This window comes from Pyrus communis, chromosome 13 (assembly GCF_041283825.1).
Source record: "Pyrus communis isolate YQ-2024b chromosome 13, ASM4128382v1, whole genome shotgun sequence".
Taxonomy (NCBI): Eukaryota; Viridiplantae; Streptophyta; class Magnoliopsida; order Rosales; family Rosaceae; genus Pyrus; species Pyrus communis.
The window spans coordinates 21,676,555-21,695,306 of NC_142577.1; the positions used below are offsets into that span (position 1 = coordinate 21,676,555).

The 18,752-nt window shown below is 35.4% G+C and overlaps 2 protein-coding genes across 2 annotated transcripts; one reads left to right on the top strand and one right to left on the bottom strand.

Moving 5' to 3' along the window:
* Positions 1-1,251: 1,251 nt before the first annotated feature.
* LOC137737240 (two-component response regulator ARR1) lies at positions 1,252-5,481 on the top strand. The gene is made up of 6 exons (XM_068476667.2): positions 1,252-1,758; positions 2,285-2,437; positions 2,544-2,924; positions 3,275-3,351; positions 3,496-4,647; positions 4,753-5,481. The coding sequence occupies exons 1-6, from the start codon at positions 1,584-1,586 to the stop codon at positions 4,822-4,824; spliced, it is 2,010 nt and encodes a 669-aa protein (XP_068332768.2). The 5' UTR covers positions 1,252-1,583; the 3' UTR covers positions 4,825-5,481.
* A 733-nt stretch (positions 5,482-6,214) lies between these two features.
* LOC137737035 (COBRA-like protein 7) lies at positions 6,215-9,610 on the bottom strand. Its single transcript, XM_068476384.2, has 2 exons — positions 8,790-9,610; positions 6,215-8,021 (listed from the first exon to the last, which is right to left on the bottom strand). Exons 1-2 carry the CDS (start codon positions 9,340-9,342, stop codon positions 6,601-6,603), a joined length of 1,974 nt encoding a protein of 657 aa, XP_068332485.2. The 5' UTR covers positions 9,343-9,610; the 3' UTR covers positions 6,215-6,600.
* Between the last annotated feature and the right edge of the window lie 9,142 nt (positions 9,611-18,752).

An 18,752-nucleotide genomic window follows, 5' to 3' on the forward strand; every position in this document is an offset into this window, starting at 1 on the left:
ACAAAATTTATTTTATTTTATTTTATTTAGCCTAGTCCTTAATTCCGTATTCACCCTAGTTCCAATTAATATAAGAACTAACCTAATCAAGTAATCTACCAAAATTTGACTTGAATTTACAAGTTGTTTGTATGACAACTAATCTATTGATGACTTTGAAAGTGGAAAACCAAAACCACCCCCACAATACATGGAAGTTGTTGTTTACTTTGGCAACATGGTTTCCAAGTTTTGAACAAACGAATATTATGTTGGTGTAAAACATCAGTCCATCCAAATAGCATACATTATCCTCTACCATCTCCATGAAAACAGTTTTTTTTTTTTTTTTTTTTTTCTTTCTTTCTTTCCTTTTTCGTTTTTGTACTTATATATGTACTTAGGGCTGTCTTAAGTGTCCCTATGTTTATGTACGACGCCTTGTTTCGAGAATTTATTTGGTCAGAATTATGCTTTAAATTCAAGATGTTGTAGTTATTTTTTTAAGTTAGTATAACTTCCTCATGTCGTCAGTATTTTCTAAATAAAAAAAATTGTTTGTATTTTTACCTTGGGAAGTGTTATTGACATTTTAAAAATCTCATTATACACTCCTCACAAGTGTATTTTTCTTTCTAAATATAGAAAGTTTGAACTGTAAAATGAGAATTTTAGAGTGTCAATAACAATTCTCTTTACCTTTTCTAATGATAGAGTGCTAGTGACCCAAAATCCACACACAAAATAAAATCGCAACGAATATTATGCAGTTGGCTATAAAAAGAAAATTAACAATGCAAACATAAAATTGTTTTAATCCAAAACATTAAGGTAAATCAAAATTTGGAGGACTTTATTATTTTTCTTTAACACATGGGCTGCATAAGCAAATTAGTAAATTCAAATACAATTTATTTTCTGTAATCATGTTTAAATTTAAATATTAAGAATAAATGATATGAATTCGGTTCAACCATTTGATTATTGGAAAGGTCAAACCTTAACCACTAAATTTCTGTTGCAGTAAAAACAGCAAACAGATCAAACGGGAAGGTAAATACCAGAAATAAAAGGGAAAAATTAACACAAATGGTAAGTAGTAAAAGGGTAAAAACACCAGACCAAGCATTATTTGTGAGTGAATTAAGGAAGGATCTTGTTAGTTAATCAAGTTAATTATTTATTTATTTATATTTGTATATGAGCTGGATCCACTCTTCCCTTCAGGAGTGACCCACATCTGAATAAAATATTCAATTATTAAAATAAGTTAGCAAATAAATAATTAAAATCTTAAATAAAGCCCAAAACACAGAGACAATTTGAGCTTGGAAGCCGAGAGAGACAAGTCCAACTCTTTCAACTTCAATCTGAAGAATATATATTTACACACATATATATATAACAAAAAATTTCTGAGTAGAAAATCAATAATCTTTTCCAATTCTGTTGCTTTTGCTCAACTGGATTCTTTGAAATTTGAATTGGGTATGAATCAAAACCGGAACTTCAGCGTGTAATTCGGGTTATCTGGTTGTGGGATTTTTAGATATATACATATCTTGCTGTTTATTCGGCTTCCGAGATTTAGGTGTTTTGAAGCTATGCATCTGAGCAACGGCATGGGATCGATGTCAACGGCTAGTTCGAGTGGAGCTTGGAAATCGGGTGATGTGGTCTCTGACCAGTTTCCTGCGGGACTGAGAGTCCTGGTGGTCGACGATGATCCTACTTGCCTTATGATCTTGGAGAGGATGCTCAGAACTTGCCTCTATGAAGGTACTCTCTTCTGAGTTTCTCTCTCTTCTTCTCTCTCTCTCTAGAGATTTTGCTTCATGGGTTTTCTTCAATCCTTCTGGAGATTTCAATTACTTGTCTCACATCATGGATTTATTTTTCCTGCGGGTGATTTACTACAAGTTTTTACCGCTTGGGTTGTAATTACTTGTGTTTTTCATGCTATTGTTTAAGGGATTTGGAGCCTGTGGTAGAAGTTAGGATTTGGAGCCTGTTGTAGAAGTTAAGATTTAGATATAATTTGATATCTTTTACTGTTTCAGTTGTGATTCTTTTTAGATTTGAATCATGGGTTGTGTTAAATTTTGTTACTTGTTAATCATGGTTTGTGATTGTACAATGTTATTTTTTTTGTTTTTATAAGTTTTAATGGTATTGTTCCAGAAAATAGATTTGAGTTTTAATTTGTCTTTGTAGATTCATATCCCTGTTTTATTGATATTGTTCTATAATTTGTTTCTGTACTAAATTTGTGGATTGATTGAGTTGGTTGGTTTGGGATCTTTAGTGACAAAATGTAATCGAGCGGAGAGCGCACTTTCGCTGCTTCGAGAGAACAAGAACGGATACGATATTGTTATCAGTGATGTGCACATGCCAGACATGGATGGATTCAAACTCCTAGAGCAGGTTGGACTGGAGATGGACCTGCCTGTTATCAGTGAGTACCTCGTTTTAGTAATTTTGTATGGATTTAACTGCTGTTAACCTGAATCATGTGTTAATTTGGTGCTGATATGTGATGCGTGTGATTCCACACTCCACAGTGATGTCCGCTGATGATGGAAAAAGTGTTGTCATGAAGGGTGTGACTCATGGTGCTTGTGATTACCTGATCAAACCAGTTCGCATTGAGGCGCTGAAGAACATATGGCAGCACGTGGTTCGTAAGAAAAAGAATGAGTGGAGGGATGTGGAGCAATCCGGAAGTGTGGAAGAAGGGGATCGGCAGCAAAAACCATCCGAAGATGCAGATTACTCGTCCTCGGCAAATGAAGGGTCTTGGAAGAACTCAAAGAGGAGGAAGGATGAGGAAGAAGAGACGGATGAGAGGGATGATTCATCCACATTAAAGAAGCCGCGGGTCGTTTGGTCAATCGAACTCCATCAACAATTTGTGGGCGCTGTTAATCAACTAGGCATTGACAGTATGTCTTCTTCCCTATACTTTTCAATTTTATATTTCCTGATTGACTGTAGTCTAGTATGTATGAACACTGGGAGTAAACAAGTGCTATGATCCTTTGAGTTTTGCACCTGTTTCTTTAACAAGGAGCTGAGTCAGTTTGAATTTATGTACACACTCTTTGCACTGGAAATGGGCATGCATGACTCATAATTACGTTTTATCACAACGTGTAGAACGAATTACTTTACTTTCCTTTGCTTTTAGATAAAGTTGAACCATGGATTTATGTATGTATGATTAGTTAACGTCTGTCGCATTTCCTATTTCAAATTATTCTGTATAACATTCAAACTTAATTATTTGATCCAGAGGCCGTGCCTAAGAAAATTCTGGAGTTGATGAATGTTCCTGGGCTTACCAGAGAAAATGTTGCTAGCCATCTTCAGGTATGATAATCATGCATAATATAAAAACTTATGAGGAGGAATTCTCTTATGATATGAATTCGACAAAACTCCCTTGTTTTTATGTGACATGGTTAAAATATATTTTCTGTTTGAGAATAACTCGCGTGTAAATTTATGAAACAGAAATACAGGCTGTACCTTAGAAGGTTGAGTGGGGTGTCTCAGCACCAGAATAATTTGAGCAACCCTTTCATGAGTCCTCAAGAAGCGTCTTTTGGAGCAATGTCATCACTCAATGGGCTCGATCTTCAGACGCTAGCTGTCACAGGTCAACTCCCTGCTCAAAGCCTTGCCACACTCCAAGCAGCCGGACTTGGGAGGTCAACAGGAAAATCTGGCATACCTATTCCCCTTGTTGATCAAAGGAACTTATTCAGCTTTGAAAATCCAAAGCAACAACATATGAGCAGTAGCAAACCGATGAACTTACTTCACGGAATTCCAACAACTATGGAGGCAAAACAGCTTGCCAACTTGCACCAGTCTGCACAAACCCTTGGAGCTGTCAATATGCAAGTCAATGCTCATGGAGTCCAGAACAGTTCTCTACTTATGCCGGTACCTCAGCAGCCAAGGGGGCAGATCTTGAATGAACCTTCTGGAAATCATGTTCCACGGCATTCATCATCAATGGGGCAGCCCATCATATCTAATGGTATGGGTAGTGGAGTTTTGGGAAGAAATGGTATTGTTGATAGCAGCAGAGGCGTAGGATATAATCCAGTGCATCAAAACTCCTCAATGTTGAATTATCCCCTAAACAACAGTTCACAACTACCAGGCAACAATTTTACCCTTGGAAGTACACCAGTAATGTCCAGCCTCGCGTCTAAAGGAGCATTTCTAGAAGACGTGACTTCTGACATAAAAAGATCTTCTGGATTTATGCCAAGTTACGATATGTTTAACGAGTTACAGCAGCCCAAGTCAAATGAGTGGGACTTGCAGAATGTGGGCTTGACTTTTGATGCGTCGCAACATACAAACTCCATACACTGTAGCCTTGATCCCTCGGTTTTAGTTCATCAAGGATTTTCTTCTAGTCAAAGGGGTGGACAAAGCAGGAATCCATCTATTGTTGGAAAAACTATGTTCTCAGTGGGGGAAGGCAGTCATTTTGGGAATATGCAAAATACTGGTCAACACCTTAACGGTCGTATTGTTGACAATACAGTTAGGATTAAAGCTGAAACAGTCCCCGATGCAACTTCTCAAACTAGCTTCTTTCATGAACAATTTGGTCAGGATGATCTAATGAGTGCACTTCTCAAACAGGTCTGTTTTTTGCTTTAAGATGTTACTGTATTTGAATTTTTAGTTACATGTTTCGAGATATCAAGGTGGTTATTTACTCATGAAATTTCTTTTGTTTTTCAACAGCAAGATGGGCTTGGACCCGCCGAAAATGAGTTTGACTTTGATGGGTATTCCTTGGATAATATTCCTGTGTAGAATGCGCTTCCTACAGTAATTTGTATGATTGCAATTCTGGTGTATATAATTGCTGCAATGGAAGTCATTTCTTCTGCTGCAATCAGATGGTGGAAATTCAAGTTTGTTTCTACTTCAAAGAAAACCGGAGTGCGTGATTTCACAAATCATATCTTTCGTTGTGAATAACATGTTCTGCTGTTTTTAGGAGATAAAAGATCAGGATGATGGATCATTGAGGCAGATCAAATGTGCTAAAGATATTGGTTATGCACAACACTGCTGCATGGTACGCAAAGGCATGCGTGCAAATTTTTGAGTGACTTGAAAGAAGCAACGATTTCAGGGGTGCCGGTGAAACTTGTCCTCGGTTTTAGGCTCCTCTTGAGTATTCTAGGTAGGCTTTGATACTTCTTCTAACTCTCAATGACGCATGAAGTTTGCCGTTAGTGAATTTCTTTTTCCCCGTCGTTGGTTCCGTTTTCGTTCTTGTTCAAGGAATCGACTGTACATATATTCCATTTGGTTACTCAAGACATAAGTCGGGGGTATTCTTTCTTGGTTGCATTTCTTGTACTTGAATTTCTAGGAATTCTCCTTCTTGCTTTTTAGCTTTGGTGTTAACCACTTCTTATATGTAACATGTCCTCTATTTTTAATAATCTTTCAGTTTTACTACCTGTTTTTAACTTTTACCCGACCAAAAATAAAATCCACTTATCAAGTTTATGAGTTTGAAGTTCGGAGAGAAACTTCGGCAGGCATGCCTAACTAGTGCAAGCTCCAACTCCAAGCTAATAACGGGTTCCGACGCCCCTACCTAACTGTTATGCAAATCAAGTAAACCTAGTGGTGATGTTTCACTAATTTGAGGCACCAATGCCAAAAGATGTGGGTGCGGCTGGAGGGAGAGTAATTGGCAAATGGGAATAATGCAAGAAGCAACATGAAAGTGGTCGGATAAGATCAGATGTGGTCCAACTGTCACAAAAAGAAACACAACAAAAAAGAAGGAAGAGCCTGCAGAATAGAATAGAATAGAATAATTTCGGTTAACAAGTCGCAAAAGGTGATTAGGCATTCAATTAAACTAGTTTAAAACCAAGGATTAACTTAAACAATTTGTAATCCCACTGTTATGACCTGTTTTTCTGCACAACTAGCGAATTGAACTTCTCCGGTTTTGTGCAATTAACCAACTAAACTTCACATAGCATTACAACTTGGCACTCACCTTTCTGTCAAATAACGGCACGTGACAATAACAAATACGCGTTTTTAAGGTCATTCTTGTCATTTTACTCGATCGGAGGCCTAAATATGCCGAGTCTAAAACGAAAATGGGGGGAAATGCGGAGTTCTTTTTAGGGAGACAAAAGCGGCATTAACACTTGTCATGGCAACAATAGGGTGACTCTAGAACACGATTATATTGGACGCTATATTATCGTTTCCACAACCAACAAAGTGTACACAAATAACAAAAAGAATCAAGAACAAGCATCTAGTACAATATTGTTTATACAAAATATGAGTACATTTGCTTTATATAGTTTGCTGTTACTTGCAGCGTGTCGACGATCCTCCCTTCAGCATTTGCAGATGAAAAGCAAAAGAATACCAGTCACAGCCAAAATCCGCCTAAAACCCTCGCAAGTACCGGCAATGGCATGCACGTCTTCTGGTAGTTGGGATTTCACAAAACCTCCCTGTTGAGCACATATCAATCAAACTATTGAAAGAATAAAAAAAAAAATCAGCAGTAGCTACAAGATCTAGCATTGCCTCATCCCTCAACTATTGCTGCATCACCACGAACGCTACAACCATTACGAGAACTGAGAAAATTATAGATGTGCTTTTTCGGTAAGCACTGCTAGGATATATTGTAGGAAGTGAGCACTCCTCTCCGTTAAAGTATACTTTCGTTGGAAACCCATCTCCACCAACCAAATTGATTCCAGGAGTAGTCTTCTTTGTAAATGAGAGCACCGATTGCTGTTTCCCGGGGACCCTAGGATCCTTCTGTGGGTTGGCTCCATCTGTTTCCGCCACAAGATAGTTCAATCCTTCCAGACCTTGCATGAATACGGTGTTATTGACACCATTCAATTCCAACTGGCTTGCGTTGAAAGAGTACGCCTTTTCGAAACCAGGGCCTGCTTTATCCAGTTGTACTGCAGCGAACCAATCAACAAAAGCAGTTTCATCCCAATTGAAGACTGTGACCCTTGCACTCCATCCACGAGAGTAGTCTGTATATAAATGCCAGTTAATGCTGACCCCACAGTTATCACCACACGGTGTTGGGTTTGGGTCTGGTAGATGTTTAAGCTCAGCCCAAGCTTTTGCCTTGACAGTTCGGTTGTCAAAGGGAACAAGAAGTGATTCAGGTGGGAGAAGCATCGCTGGTGCAGTTGTGCTACAAGTTTGAGCTATATTACTAGGGCAGCCACAAGCGCAAGTGTTGCATGGGATGACAGACTCATTGTAGAAAGCAGAAAATGAAACACAGCATCTAGGGCTTGCTCCCTTGGGTTGGGTAATATTGCACACAACCTGCCAGCTGGCTACTGCAGTTGAATTCACTGGCAAGCCAGATTGGTCAGGGAACTGGCTAAGACTCACCTGGACAGGAGGGCCACACTTATAATCAGGGTTGAGCGTGCCGTTGATTCCCCAGTTTTGTGGCGGTGAGAGCTGCGACCGGTTGAGATTTGGAGGCATTTTAAAAACTTGAAGCTGGAATGATGAAACTGACTTGCTTGCATCCATTGTTGGTGGCAAGATAGTACCATTTCGGCAACAATAAGGGACCAGACCAAGAAGTGTGTCATTGGCTTTTGTTGGAGGCAGGTCAATAATGGTTGGCCGTCTTTCACAATTCAACACAGTTGAGAAGTCTAGACCCCCGTAGAATGTACCTTGTTTACCAAATATACAGTCAGAAGAATCAACAACAGATGGATAAGCCCCTTTCATTGAAAATATGAACTCATCTTCCATCCAGTCCCAGCTCAATTTCCAATTATCAAGACGACCAAGGGAGTTATGGTTGGCGATTGTAACTTGCGCCGTGTATTTTGACTCCTGAGTACTGATCACATCATACATAATTGTAAGATCTCCTTTTTGACGGGGGAGGAACTTTTCATCCACGGTGATGTTTGTTTTAAATTTTGTGTCTACGGTGCAACAGACTTGCATTTCATGGGTCCCTGTGATGAACATTACGAGAGCAGTGTAAGAGTGTGCTGATTAACATGGGCAATAAAAGTCGAAAATGAAAACCCAACTTGCTGTAAAAACTAAATTGTATGTTACCGTGGTAAAATTTGGTTATTATAAACAAGTTGGTCTAGAGAAAAGAATATCCTTAAACTGACTGTCTAATAATATGAAGGAAACATGGAAACCAATGATCTCAGTACAACCAAAAGAAAAATGAAAGATATACCCTAATGTTATATCATTCTTTTCTCTGTATATCTTTTCGTTGCATATATCCACTACCATTGTCTTCCGAAAACATAAAAACTAGCAGGGAAGACATTGTTCTCTGTTGTAACTACGACGACCCCAAGACTACCAAATTTCCTAGTGACTGAAGGCAAGTCAACAGCTTTGAGGCAGTTTGCATACAGATGCATATCCTAATGAGACTCACACGGTCCAACTCATACTGAATTAAATTGTTCAATAAACCACTAAACACAATCCAAATAACAAGCATTCTCTCATCAAATTCAACTGATTCTATACCGTTATACAATAAACATTCAAAACAAATGATTGAAACCTTCATATGTATAAGTCATCAAAAGGATTCAATTCACGTTTCTCAAAAAAAAAAAAAAAAAAAAATCAATTCACAACAGCTAAATTAGATCTGCTTACTCCAAATACAAGACCATCAAATAGCAACATCCAAAAAATGTACCAAAAGAAAACAAATCCAAATTACCCAAATGAAGTTAAGAGCTCACCTTGCATTGCAGCCGCTGGGCAGACGAACCCATCATTGGCCAAAGTAAGATTGGAAGGCATGGGAACTTTGGGTGGGGCCACACCGAACTGGGTCCCGATCAATTTGACCTGAACCTGCATCTGGGTCAAGTCCCCCGCCGTCTTAACAGCCGTTTTCAGATCGGTCATCGGATACCCAGCAAAAACGGTGCCGTTTCCCACACTCCCAGGAATGCTACCCCCGTCAGCCAAAACGGCATTGGAGGCAGAGACCAAGTACTCATTGTTAGTAAACCCCACAAACACCCTCCACGACTTGAGATCGTCGAGCCCGTTGTTGAGCACCGTAAGCACCGACTCGAACCGGTAGGGCTGCTGGGACCGGTCTTTGACCTCGGGCGGGAGCTGGGCTCCGGTGGTGTAGGCGTACGACAGGAAGACGCCGTTGCAGGAGTCGGAGGCCGGCGGCGGAGCTTGGGCGGTGGATTGGGCGAGTGAGTAGGGGAGGATCGTGAAAATAAGGAGAAGATTGAGGGCCAAGATCGGAGGCCAGTTCCTGGAGCTCGAGTCCATGGCTTTTGCGGTCTTGTGGGGACTCGAAAGTTTGGGTTTTTGAATTTGGAGAGAGAGAGAGAGTGTGTGTTTATATTTGTGAGTTTCGGCGTGTGCTTTTTTTCAAACGCGTAGAGAGAGAGAGAGTGTGTAAATACAGCTTAGGAGAAGCTGTATATTTTGAAGAAGTGTTGTATTTTTTTTAATAAATATTTAAATTGGTGTTTGATGCAGTCGTTTGGTTTTGGCGTGCTTGAGTCATTCAGAGAAGGTTGATGGATTTGGTAATCTTTGAAAGCAAAAGGCAATAAATGCGTTTTTAAGAATTAGTAACGTTTGGAGATAAAGGGTCCTTTGTCTTTGTCTTTGTCTCAACGGGAACCCACACTTCCCCTCTCTTCCCATTTGATTTTGAATCCGCATTTGAACATGGTTTGTGTGAGGTACTTATTTGGACAGAAATATTCTCTTATCAAATTTATATTTGTTAAACAACAGTATTTATGTAGTCAAATTTTACGTTAATCTAAATCGTCATATCAAATACAAGTATATTATGTTGTCAGGGATATTAAGACTGTAAGAGGCATGTGGTTTCATACAAATCATTGCGTAACCAACAAAGTCAAGGCATTTCTATTGGAAGAAGAGCGCATGAATTAGGCCTTATGTTGCGGGCACGTCTTTTTTGTCCAAGTTGTTTCGTAGATACCAAAGTTGTGTACATCGACTCGGCTTGATTTTCCACAACCTAACCGTTGCAGCCCTCACATGGGCCCAATTTTGAGAGGCCTCTGTACGAAGGTCATTTTACATGTATAATTTGGGTTGGGTCATATCGCATTCCCTTCTTGTTTAGTTGGTTTTAAATCCGGTTCGGCAGGTAGGACTCCGCTCTAACCCCACACGACCTCGTCCGGATTATTTATTGGCTTGAGTTGAAATGATTTGGGTCGATATGTTGTCTGCCATGTCAACCCAAACTAACCCACTATTAATTCACATTCCCTTACTGACCTAACTTTGGGATGCCATTACTTAGAGTTTGTTGGTGGTTTTCATTTCGACAATGAACATAAGTGTTTCGTTAACATTTCATTGTGTTGAAGCTTGGGTATTGTTTTGTAATTAAAATAATTTAATTCTAACATTGCATGGCTGGTACTTTAAAAATGGTTTTGATGCTATTTGATTTAAACTTTTGTGTGAATGTTGCATTGTGAAATTGAATTTAACTAGTACTAGTAATATTTTGGTTGAAATTATGAAAAATTTATCTAAAAAGTGTTACAAAGTAACTTGATAAAATTTGGCAATCCAAATAAGCCCAAATGTAATTGAAACTTGAGCTCGAAAGATCCTGCATAAATCCAAACTTGTACGAGTTCAAATTATGAAAGTTGTATTACGAATTGATTGGCCTTCAAACCCGCTTGAGTTACACCCTTCAAGGCTCATAATAAGATATGAAGGTATTGAAAAGCATTTATTTTGTTAAATTGGTTACTAATCATGGATCTAGCCTACTCCTACTTACCGTCACAATGAAATAACCTAGTGGCTTAGATTAAATGATTAACCAATATTCGTCCAATTAAGATAAGAGATGGACATATATAACCAGAGGAAGAGTAAGACATTACATGAGATGCGACCTCTTAGCTTTAAGTCCCTCAACACACAAGGATCCACCTACACAAAAATGGAAATGAACTGTTGAGCGTGAACTCATTAAAACTGACCAGGAAATTGAATTATTATTTGCTCAATGTTGCTTTCTATTCTTTAGATGTTTACGGCAAGGAAATCTATCACGTCACCAGAAATATACAAAAAGGCATATCTCAATTATAAAGAAAAAAATTCTTGTTTATTAGACTCCATATTGATCAAACACAATATTTCAAAATAATATGCATACAAGCATAATCCTCAAGCGTTTGTATGCACGTGAACCAACCTGTATTGTTTACTGAACCACTAGGCGTTGCCTGGTGATTGAGGCGAATTTCATGCCCGTATTCCACACGGTTAGTTTTGGGTTCGATTCATGCCGTTGGTGAATCACACATTGATGGTCAGATGAGACTGAAATGCCTTTAGTCCTTCCAACTCCTAGAAGTGTGACTGTCGTGGCTCGGCCATCAGTTGAGTTTATTTTTTATTAAAAAAATATATTGCTTAATAATGTTAACTAACAACCATCAATCGATTACATGCGATAACGTCTATCAACGATCACCAATCACTCGCATATAACTGATGCAAGGGGGCAAAAAACCTCAAGTCACCATGCAAGGCATATGGTTCATGAGTTGAGAATAAAGCAAGAACGTGAAATTCTCCTCAGAGAAATCATAGGGGGCCAAAAATATTACGGCCAAGTGAGAATGCCTACCAGACGCGCACAACTACCTTGTCGGAATGGTATATGTTCACATCGAGTTTCCTCTTTAAGTTTTTGTTTGGAAGCCTGTGTGAGATGCTTGCTTAACCAATGTCAAGGTCGCGGGGCCAATTAGTAGAACTAAATGGACCAAACGCAAATTTGCTTACTGTCGTTTTGTAGCTAAACTATGTTGATGAATCGGACTTAAACAAGTCACATCTGCATATATAATATATGTGTCCTATTCAGTACTTTTGGATATTAAATTTTCATGGAGTCAAATTCTATAATTTTATAATGTTTACGTGCTATTATTATTCCATGCCGTGATCCACATATAACAAGGCTAATGGATATTAGACGAGGATTATAATCACAAATTGCTCTTATTTTCACTTTCACATCAGTGATTGTAAAGAGGTTTTTGCATGGTGTGGAACGTATTCTATAAGAGTATAGCATTCATCACATGATGAGTGATCATGCATGTAATTTGTGCTATATTAACGTGCTATATTTCTGATTATTTGCAAATATATTCAAACCAACCTATGTATGAAGTATGAAATACCCAATTTTTGGATCTTGAATTTGGCATCAAATGAGCTATATTTCGTACTTGAACTTGAGAAAGGTAATTAATTATTTTATATCATGATTCATTCACATTCATAAGGCGAAGTACATAAAATTTTGGGAGTTTTAACGAAAAACCAGTAGTACTATTCACTTAAACGAAAAACCACATTTTTACACTAAAAAGTCAATCATGGTACTATTCACTTTACCCTTTATTTTGTCCTTATCGTTAAAATTCAAAGTTTTCAAGCTATTTTCATTAGTTTTTCTTAACAATTTTCAATGTGCCGAGAACAGGGCTCGGTACACCAAGTGTAATAATCTAAGTGATTGAAATTTTTTTTCAAATTTTTAACTAATTATATTATTACACTTAATGTATTCCCAACACACTGAAAATCTCTAGCGAAATACGTAAAAGCCACCGGCCAGTAAGAAAAAAAAAAAGAAAAAAAAAGAAAAGAAAGCAAAAGGTATTATGATATGATATCAGTGAAGTCCAAGATTCTTTGAATTTTATATTTGGATTTTTTTTGTAATTAAACATTATTTTTCATCTTGTAATTCGAAGTTTATAATAGGCCTGGCAAACGGGTCGTGTTTATCGTGTTCGTGTCGTTTTCGTGTAACACCTGTTATCTTAACGGGTCGTGTCGTGTCACACCCGTTATCTTAACGGGTCCTTAACAGGTCGTGTCACTTTACCCAACGGGTAAAGTGACCCGACCCATTACGACCCGTTATGACCCGTTAAGAAAAAAATATATTTTTTAAAAATTTGCACATACCACACATTGCCACATAAATATTACTTCAAAACATTAAAACATTTCTCGTTCAAGTACTATATCTACACTCGAAAATCCAAGCATATACAAACAATTTTGACGGTTTGGATCGTTGAAATTAGTTTTGGAGAATTCTTAAAACGATAGATTGACTAACACTTAGAGTTTATTTATACTTTCATTAAGTATAACATAAGATTTTGTGGTATCCACTTGTGTAAATATTTTAAATTGAAGATCGAATTCATTCATTGTATTCATATAGGGTCAAGGAGTGTAGTTATAAAAAATCATCAAAATCGGAGTTAAAATAACCGTTAAATCGTGATTTTTCGTTTATAACCGTTAAAAAGCTTTGTCCCGTTACTTGATCTCTGAATGTTTTTTTTTTGTGATTTTTTACTGATGTGATCTCCAAGCATATACAAACAATTTTGACGGTTTGGATCGTTGAAATTAGTTTTGGAGAATTCGTAAAACGATAGATTGACTAACACTTAGAGTTTATTTATACTTTTATTAAGTATAACATAAGATTTTGTGGTATCCACTTGTGTAAATATTTTAAATTGAAGATCGAATTCATTTATTGTATTCATATAGGGTCAAGGAGTGTAGTTATAAAAATCATCAAAATCGGAGTTAAAATAACCGTTAAATCGTGATTTTTCGTTTATAACCGTTGAAAAGCTTTGTCCCGTTACTTGATCTCTGAATGTTTTTTTTTTGTGATTTTTTGCTGATGTGATCTCCAAGCATATACAAATAATTTTGACGGTTTGGATCGCTGAAATTAGTTTTGGAGAATTCATAAAATGATAGATTGACTAACACTTAATGTTTATTTATACTTTTATTAAGTATAACATAAGATTTTGTGGTATCCACTTGTGTAAATATTTTAAATTGAAGATCGAATTCATTCATTGTATTCATATAGGGTCAAGGAGTGTAGTTATAAAAAATCATCAAAATCGGAGTTAAAATAACCGTTAAATCGTGATTTTTCGTTTATAACCGTTCAAAAGCTTTGTCCCGTTACTTGATCTTTGAATGTTTTTTTTTTGTGATTTTTTTCTGATGTGATCTCCAAGCATATACAAACAATTTTGACGGTTTGGATCGTTGAAATTAGTTTTGGAGAATTCGTAAAACGATAGATTGACTAACACTTAGAGTTTATTTATACTTTCATTAAGTATAACATAAGATTTTGTGGTATCCACTTGTGTAAATATTTTAAATTGAAGATCGAATTCATTCATTGTATTCATATAGGGTCAATGAGTGTAGTTATAAAAAATCATCAAAATCAGAGTTAAAATAACCATTAAATCGTGATTTTTCGTTTATAACCGTTGAAAAGCTTTGTCCCGTTACTTGATCTCTGAATGTTTTTTTTTTTGTGATTTTTTGCTGATGTGATCTCCAAGCATATATAAACAATTTTGACGGTTTGGATCGTTGAAATTAGTTTTGGAGAATTCGTAAAACGATAGATTGACTAACACTTAGAATTTATTTATACTTTCATTAAGTATAACATAAGATTTTGTGGTATCCACTTGTGTAAATATTTTAAATTGAAGATCGAATTCATTCATTGTATTCATATAGGGTCAAGGAGTGTAGTTATAAAAAAATCATCAAAATCGGAGTTAAAATAACCGTTAAATTGTGATTTTTCGTTTATAACCGTTGAAAAGCTTTGTCCCGTTACTTGATCTCTGAATGTTTTTTTTTTTTTTGTGATTTTTTGCTGATGTGATCTCCAAGCATATACAAACAATTTTGACGGTTTGGATTGTTGAAATTAGTTTTGGAGAATTCGTAAAACGATAGATTGACTAACACTTAGAGTTTATTTATACTTTCATTAAGTATAACATAAGATTTTGTGGTATCCACTTGTGTAAATATTTTAAATTGAAGATCGAATTCATTCATTGTATTCATATAGGGTCAAGGAGTGTAGTTATAAAAAATCATCAAAATCGGAGTTAAAATAACCGTTAAATCGTGATTTTTCGTTTATAACCGTTGAAAAGCTTTGTCCCGTTACTTGATCTCTGAATGTTTTTTTTTGTGATTTTTTGTTGATGTGATCTCCAAGCATATACAAACAATTTTGACGGTTTGGATCGTTGAAATTAGTTTTGGAGAATTCGTAAAATGATAGATTGACTAACACTTAGAGTTTATTTATACTTTTATGAAGTATAACATAAGATTTTGTGGTATCCACTTGTGTAAATATTTTAAATTGAAGATCGAATTCATTCATTGTATTCATATAGGGTCAAGGAGTGTAGTTATAAAAAATCATCAAAATCGGAGTTAAAATAACCGTTAAATTGTGATTTTTCGTTTATAACCGTTGAAAAGCTTTGTCCCGTTACTTGATCTTTGAATGTTTTTTTTTTGTGATTTTTTGCTGATGTGATCTCCAAGCATATACAAACAATTTTGACGGTTTGGATCGTTGAAATTAGTTTTGGAGAATTCGTAAAACGATAGATTGACTAACACTTAATGTTTATTTATACTTTTATTAAGTATAACATAAGATTTTGTGGTATCCACTTGTGTAAATATTTTAAATTGAAGATCGAATTCATTCATTGTATTCATATAGGGTCAAGGAGTGTAGTTATAAAAAATCATCAAAATCGGAGTTAAAATAACCGTTAAATCGTGATTTTTCGTTTATAACCGTTGAAAAGCTTTGTCCCGTTACTTGATCTCTGAATGTTTTTTTTTTGTGATTTTTTGTTGATGTGATCTCCAAGCATATACAAACAATTTTGACGGTTTGGATCGTTGAAATTAGTTTTGGAGAATTCGTAAAATGATAGATTGACTAACACTTAGAGTTTATTTATACTTTTATGAAGTATAACATAAGATTTTGTGGTATCCACTTGTGTAAATATTTTAAATTGAAGATCGAATTCATTCATTGTATTCATATAGGGTCAAGGAGTGTAGTTATAAAAAATCATCAAAATCGGAGTTAAAATAACCGTTAAATTGTGATTTTTCGTTTATAACCGTTGAAAAGCTTTGTCCCGTTACTTGATCTTTGAATGTTTTTTTTTTGTGATTTTTTGCTGATGTGATCTCCAAGCATATACAAACAATTTTGACGGTTTGGATCGTTGAAATTAGTTTTGGAGAATTCGTAAAACGATAGATTGACTAACACTTAATGTTTATTTATACTTTTATTAAGTATAACATAAGATTTTGTGGTATCCACTTGTGTAAATATTTTAAATTGAAGATCGAATTCATTCATTGTATTCATATAGGGTCAATGAGTGTAGTTATAAAAAATCATCAAAATCGGAGTTAAAATAACCGTTAAATCGTGATTTTTCGTTTATAACCGTTGAAAAGCTTTGTCCCGTTACTTGATCTCTGAATGTTTTTTTTTTGTGATTTTTTGCTGATATGATCTCCAAGCATATACAAACAATTTTGACGGTTTGGATCGTTGAAATTAGTTTTGGAGAATTCGTAAAACGATAGATTGACTAACACTTAGAGTTTATTTATAGTTTCATTAAGTATAACATAAGATTTTGTGGTATCCACTTGTGTAAATATTTTAAATTGAAGATCGAATTCATTCATTGTATTCATATAGGGTCAATGAGTGTCGTTATAAAAAATCATCAAAATCGGAGTTAAAATAACCGTTAAATTGTGATTTTTTGTTTATAACCGTTGAAAAACTTTGTCCCTTTACTTGATCTCTGAATGTTTATTTTTTATGATTTTTTGTTGATGTGATCTCAAAGTATATACAAACAAGTTTGACGGTTGGGATCGTTGAAATTAGTTTTGGAGAATTCGTATGCCATCAATCAAGTTCCGTGTGTGTGTGTGTGTATATATATTTATTAAGTAGATTTAAATCTATTTATTTTGTATGTATAAATTATAATTGACTGGTTCACGGAATAGTACATACATCACGTGTCACGTGTGTCATTAGAAAAATAGTGAGATATGTCATGACAGTCATGTGTGTGATAAAAAGTTAATAACTTAAAAAAAAAATAAATTTCTCACCACTTCTATTAATTTTCATTTTTCCCTCTCTTTTTTGTTTCCTTTTCAACTTTTTCTTATCATTTTCACTTTTCCCTCCAACATCTTTCCCTAATTCCCTCACTTTTTTGTTTTATTTTCAACTTTTCTTAACATTTTCATTTTCCCTCCATTTTTTTTTTTCAAAAATGGTGGCAAGTTGGCAAAGGCAAGAAATTGATTATTGAAATTTGAATGGAAAGAAATCACATCAAATTTCAATGGATGCAAAATCATGCAATGCATCATGCATATTAAGTTATTAATTAATAATTATTATAGTTTTTATAAAATTTAATATATATATATAATTATTATAGATAGACTTAATATTTTGGGGGTATAATTATTATAGTATATATAATTATTATAATTATTATAAATTTTATAGTTAATTTAATATATATATATATATTATAATTTTTAGGGGTATAAAATTGTAAAATTAATGTATATAATTATTACAGTATTTTTTTTAGGGTTATAAAATTATAAAAATAATATTCTGCTTATCGTGTATCGTGTTACCCACGTGTATACCCGAACCAACCCGTTATCTTAACAGGTGCTTATCGGGTTACCCGATAACGACCCGATTCGTTATCGTGTCGACCCAAACACCTGTTAATTTCGTGTCGTGTCGTGTCAGGTTATCGGGTCGTGTCAAAAATTGCCAGGCCTTTTATGCCCATCGATTCATGATCATTTCACCTTTTATTAGAAAGTACCGACTCGGTGGATTCTTTGAAAGCTTTGTAATTCACGCAAATCAGAATTCCTAGCATTCCACCGCATGCATGTTTTTATTTAGAGAAAACTAGGTTCATTTTCTTCTTTTTGTTACTCCATTGATTAAAATCTATTCATTTTGAATTTTTGATCAAGGTCCTTGAGTATTAATAACATCATTAATTATTTGAATATAAAATATTTTTATTTTTAAATATATTCCTTTAGTGTTAAAAATGTTACAATTAGTATATTTATATTTATGGCTAAATTTTTTATCATATATTTTTATTTTTAGTTTGTACCTATTTTTAATTTGCAAATATTTTTTAATTTGTAACAATTTTCTTTTCATTTTTAATTTGTACTCATATATTAGTTTCTTTTTGTGCCCATATTTTTTAAAGTTTTATTTGTGTTTGTACCCATATGTATTGTGACAGCCCGTTCTGAAAATTTTAAAACGTACACGTGAAAAGACAATTTTGCCCCTAGTGTTATTTTTTTTTCGTTGTGTGATTGTTTGAGTTGGTGTGGCTGGTTGTGGACCACACACACTCCCATAATTTCCCTCACCCTTTTCCCCCTATTCCTGCACCTATCCCGTGCCCATTTCCCTTCCCATTTTCTATCCCATGTGTAGGGACACACTCCAAAACCACCCAAATCTTCACAGATCGAAGAAACAAAGTACATATCCATGCTCGTGAGGTCCATTGGAGTCTAACCATACCCATTTCAGCTAAGGATACCTTCGTTTTCACGTCGAACTCGGGATACCCGATTTTTGGTACTGTTCATGCACACGTAAATTCTTATGTTTTTGGGAATTTCAAGCTTGTAGGAAGCTT

Bases quoted from the DNA above. Each gene is read 5' to 3' on its own strand.
- LOC137737240 (XM_068476667.2), top strand. From the start codon at position 1,584: ATGCATCTGAGCAACGGCATGGGATCGATGTCAACGGCTAGTTCGAGT. The intron at 2,438-2,543 runs GTGAGTACCTCG...CACACTCCACAG, and splicing joins GATGGACCTGCCTGTTATCA to TGATGTCCGCTGATGATGGA. The intron at 3,352-3,495 runs GTATGATAATCA...TTTATGAAACAG, and splicing joins ATGTTGCTAGCCATCTTCAG to AAATACAGGCTGTACCTTAG.
- LOC137737035 (XM_068476384.2), bottom strand. From the start codon at position 9,342: ATGGACTCGAGCTCCAGGAACTGGCCTCCGATCTTGGCCCTCAATCTT. The intron at 8,022-8,789 runs GTGAGCTCTTAA...TGTTCATCACAG, and splicing joins CCCAGCGGCTGCAATGCAAG to GGACCCATGAAATGCAAGTC.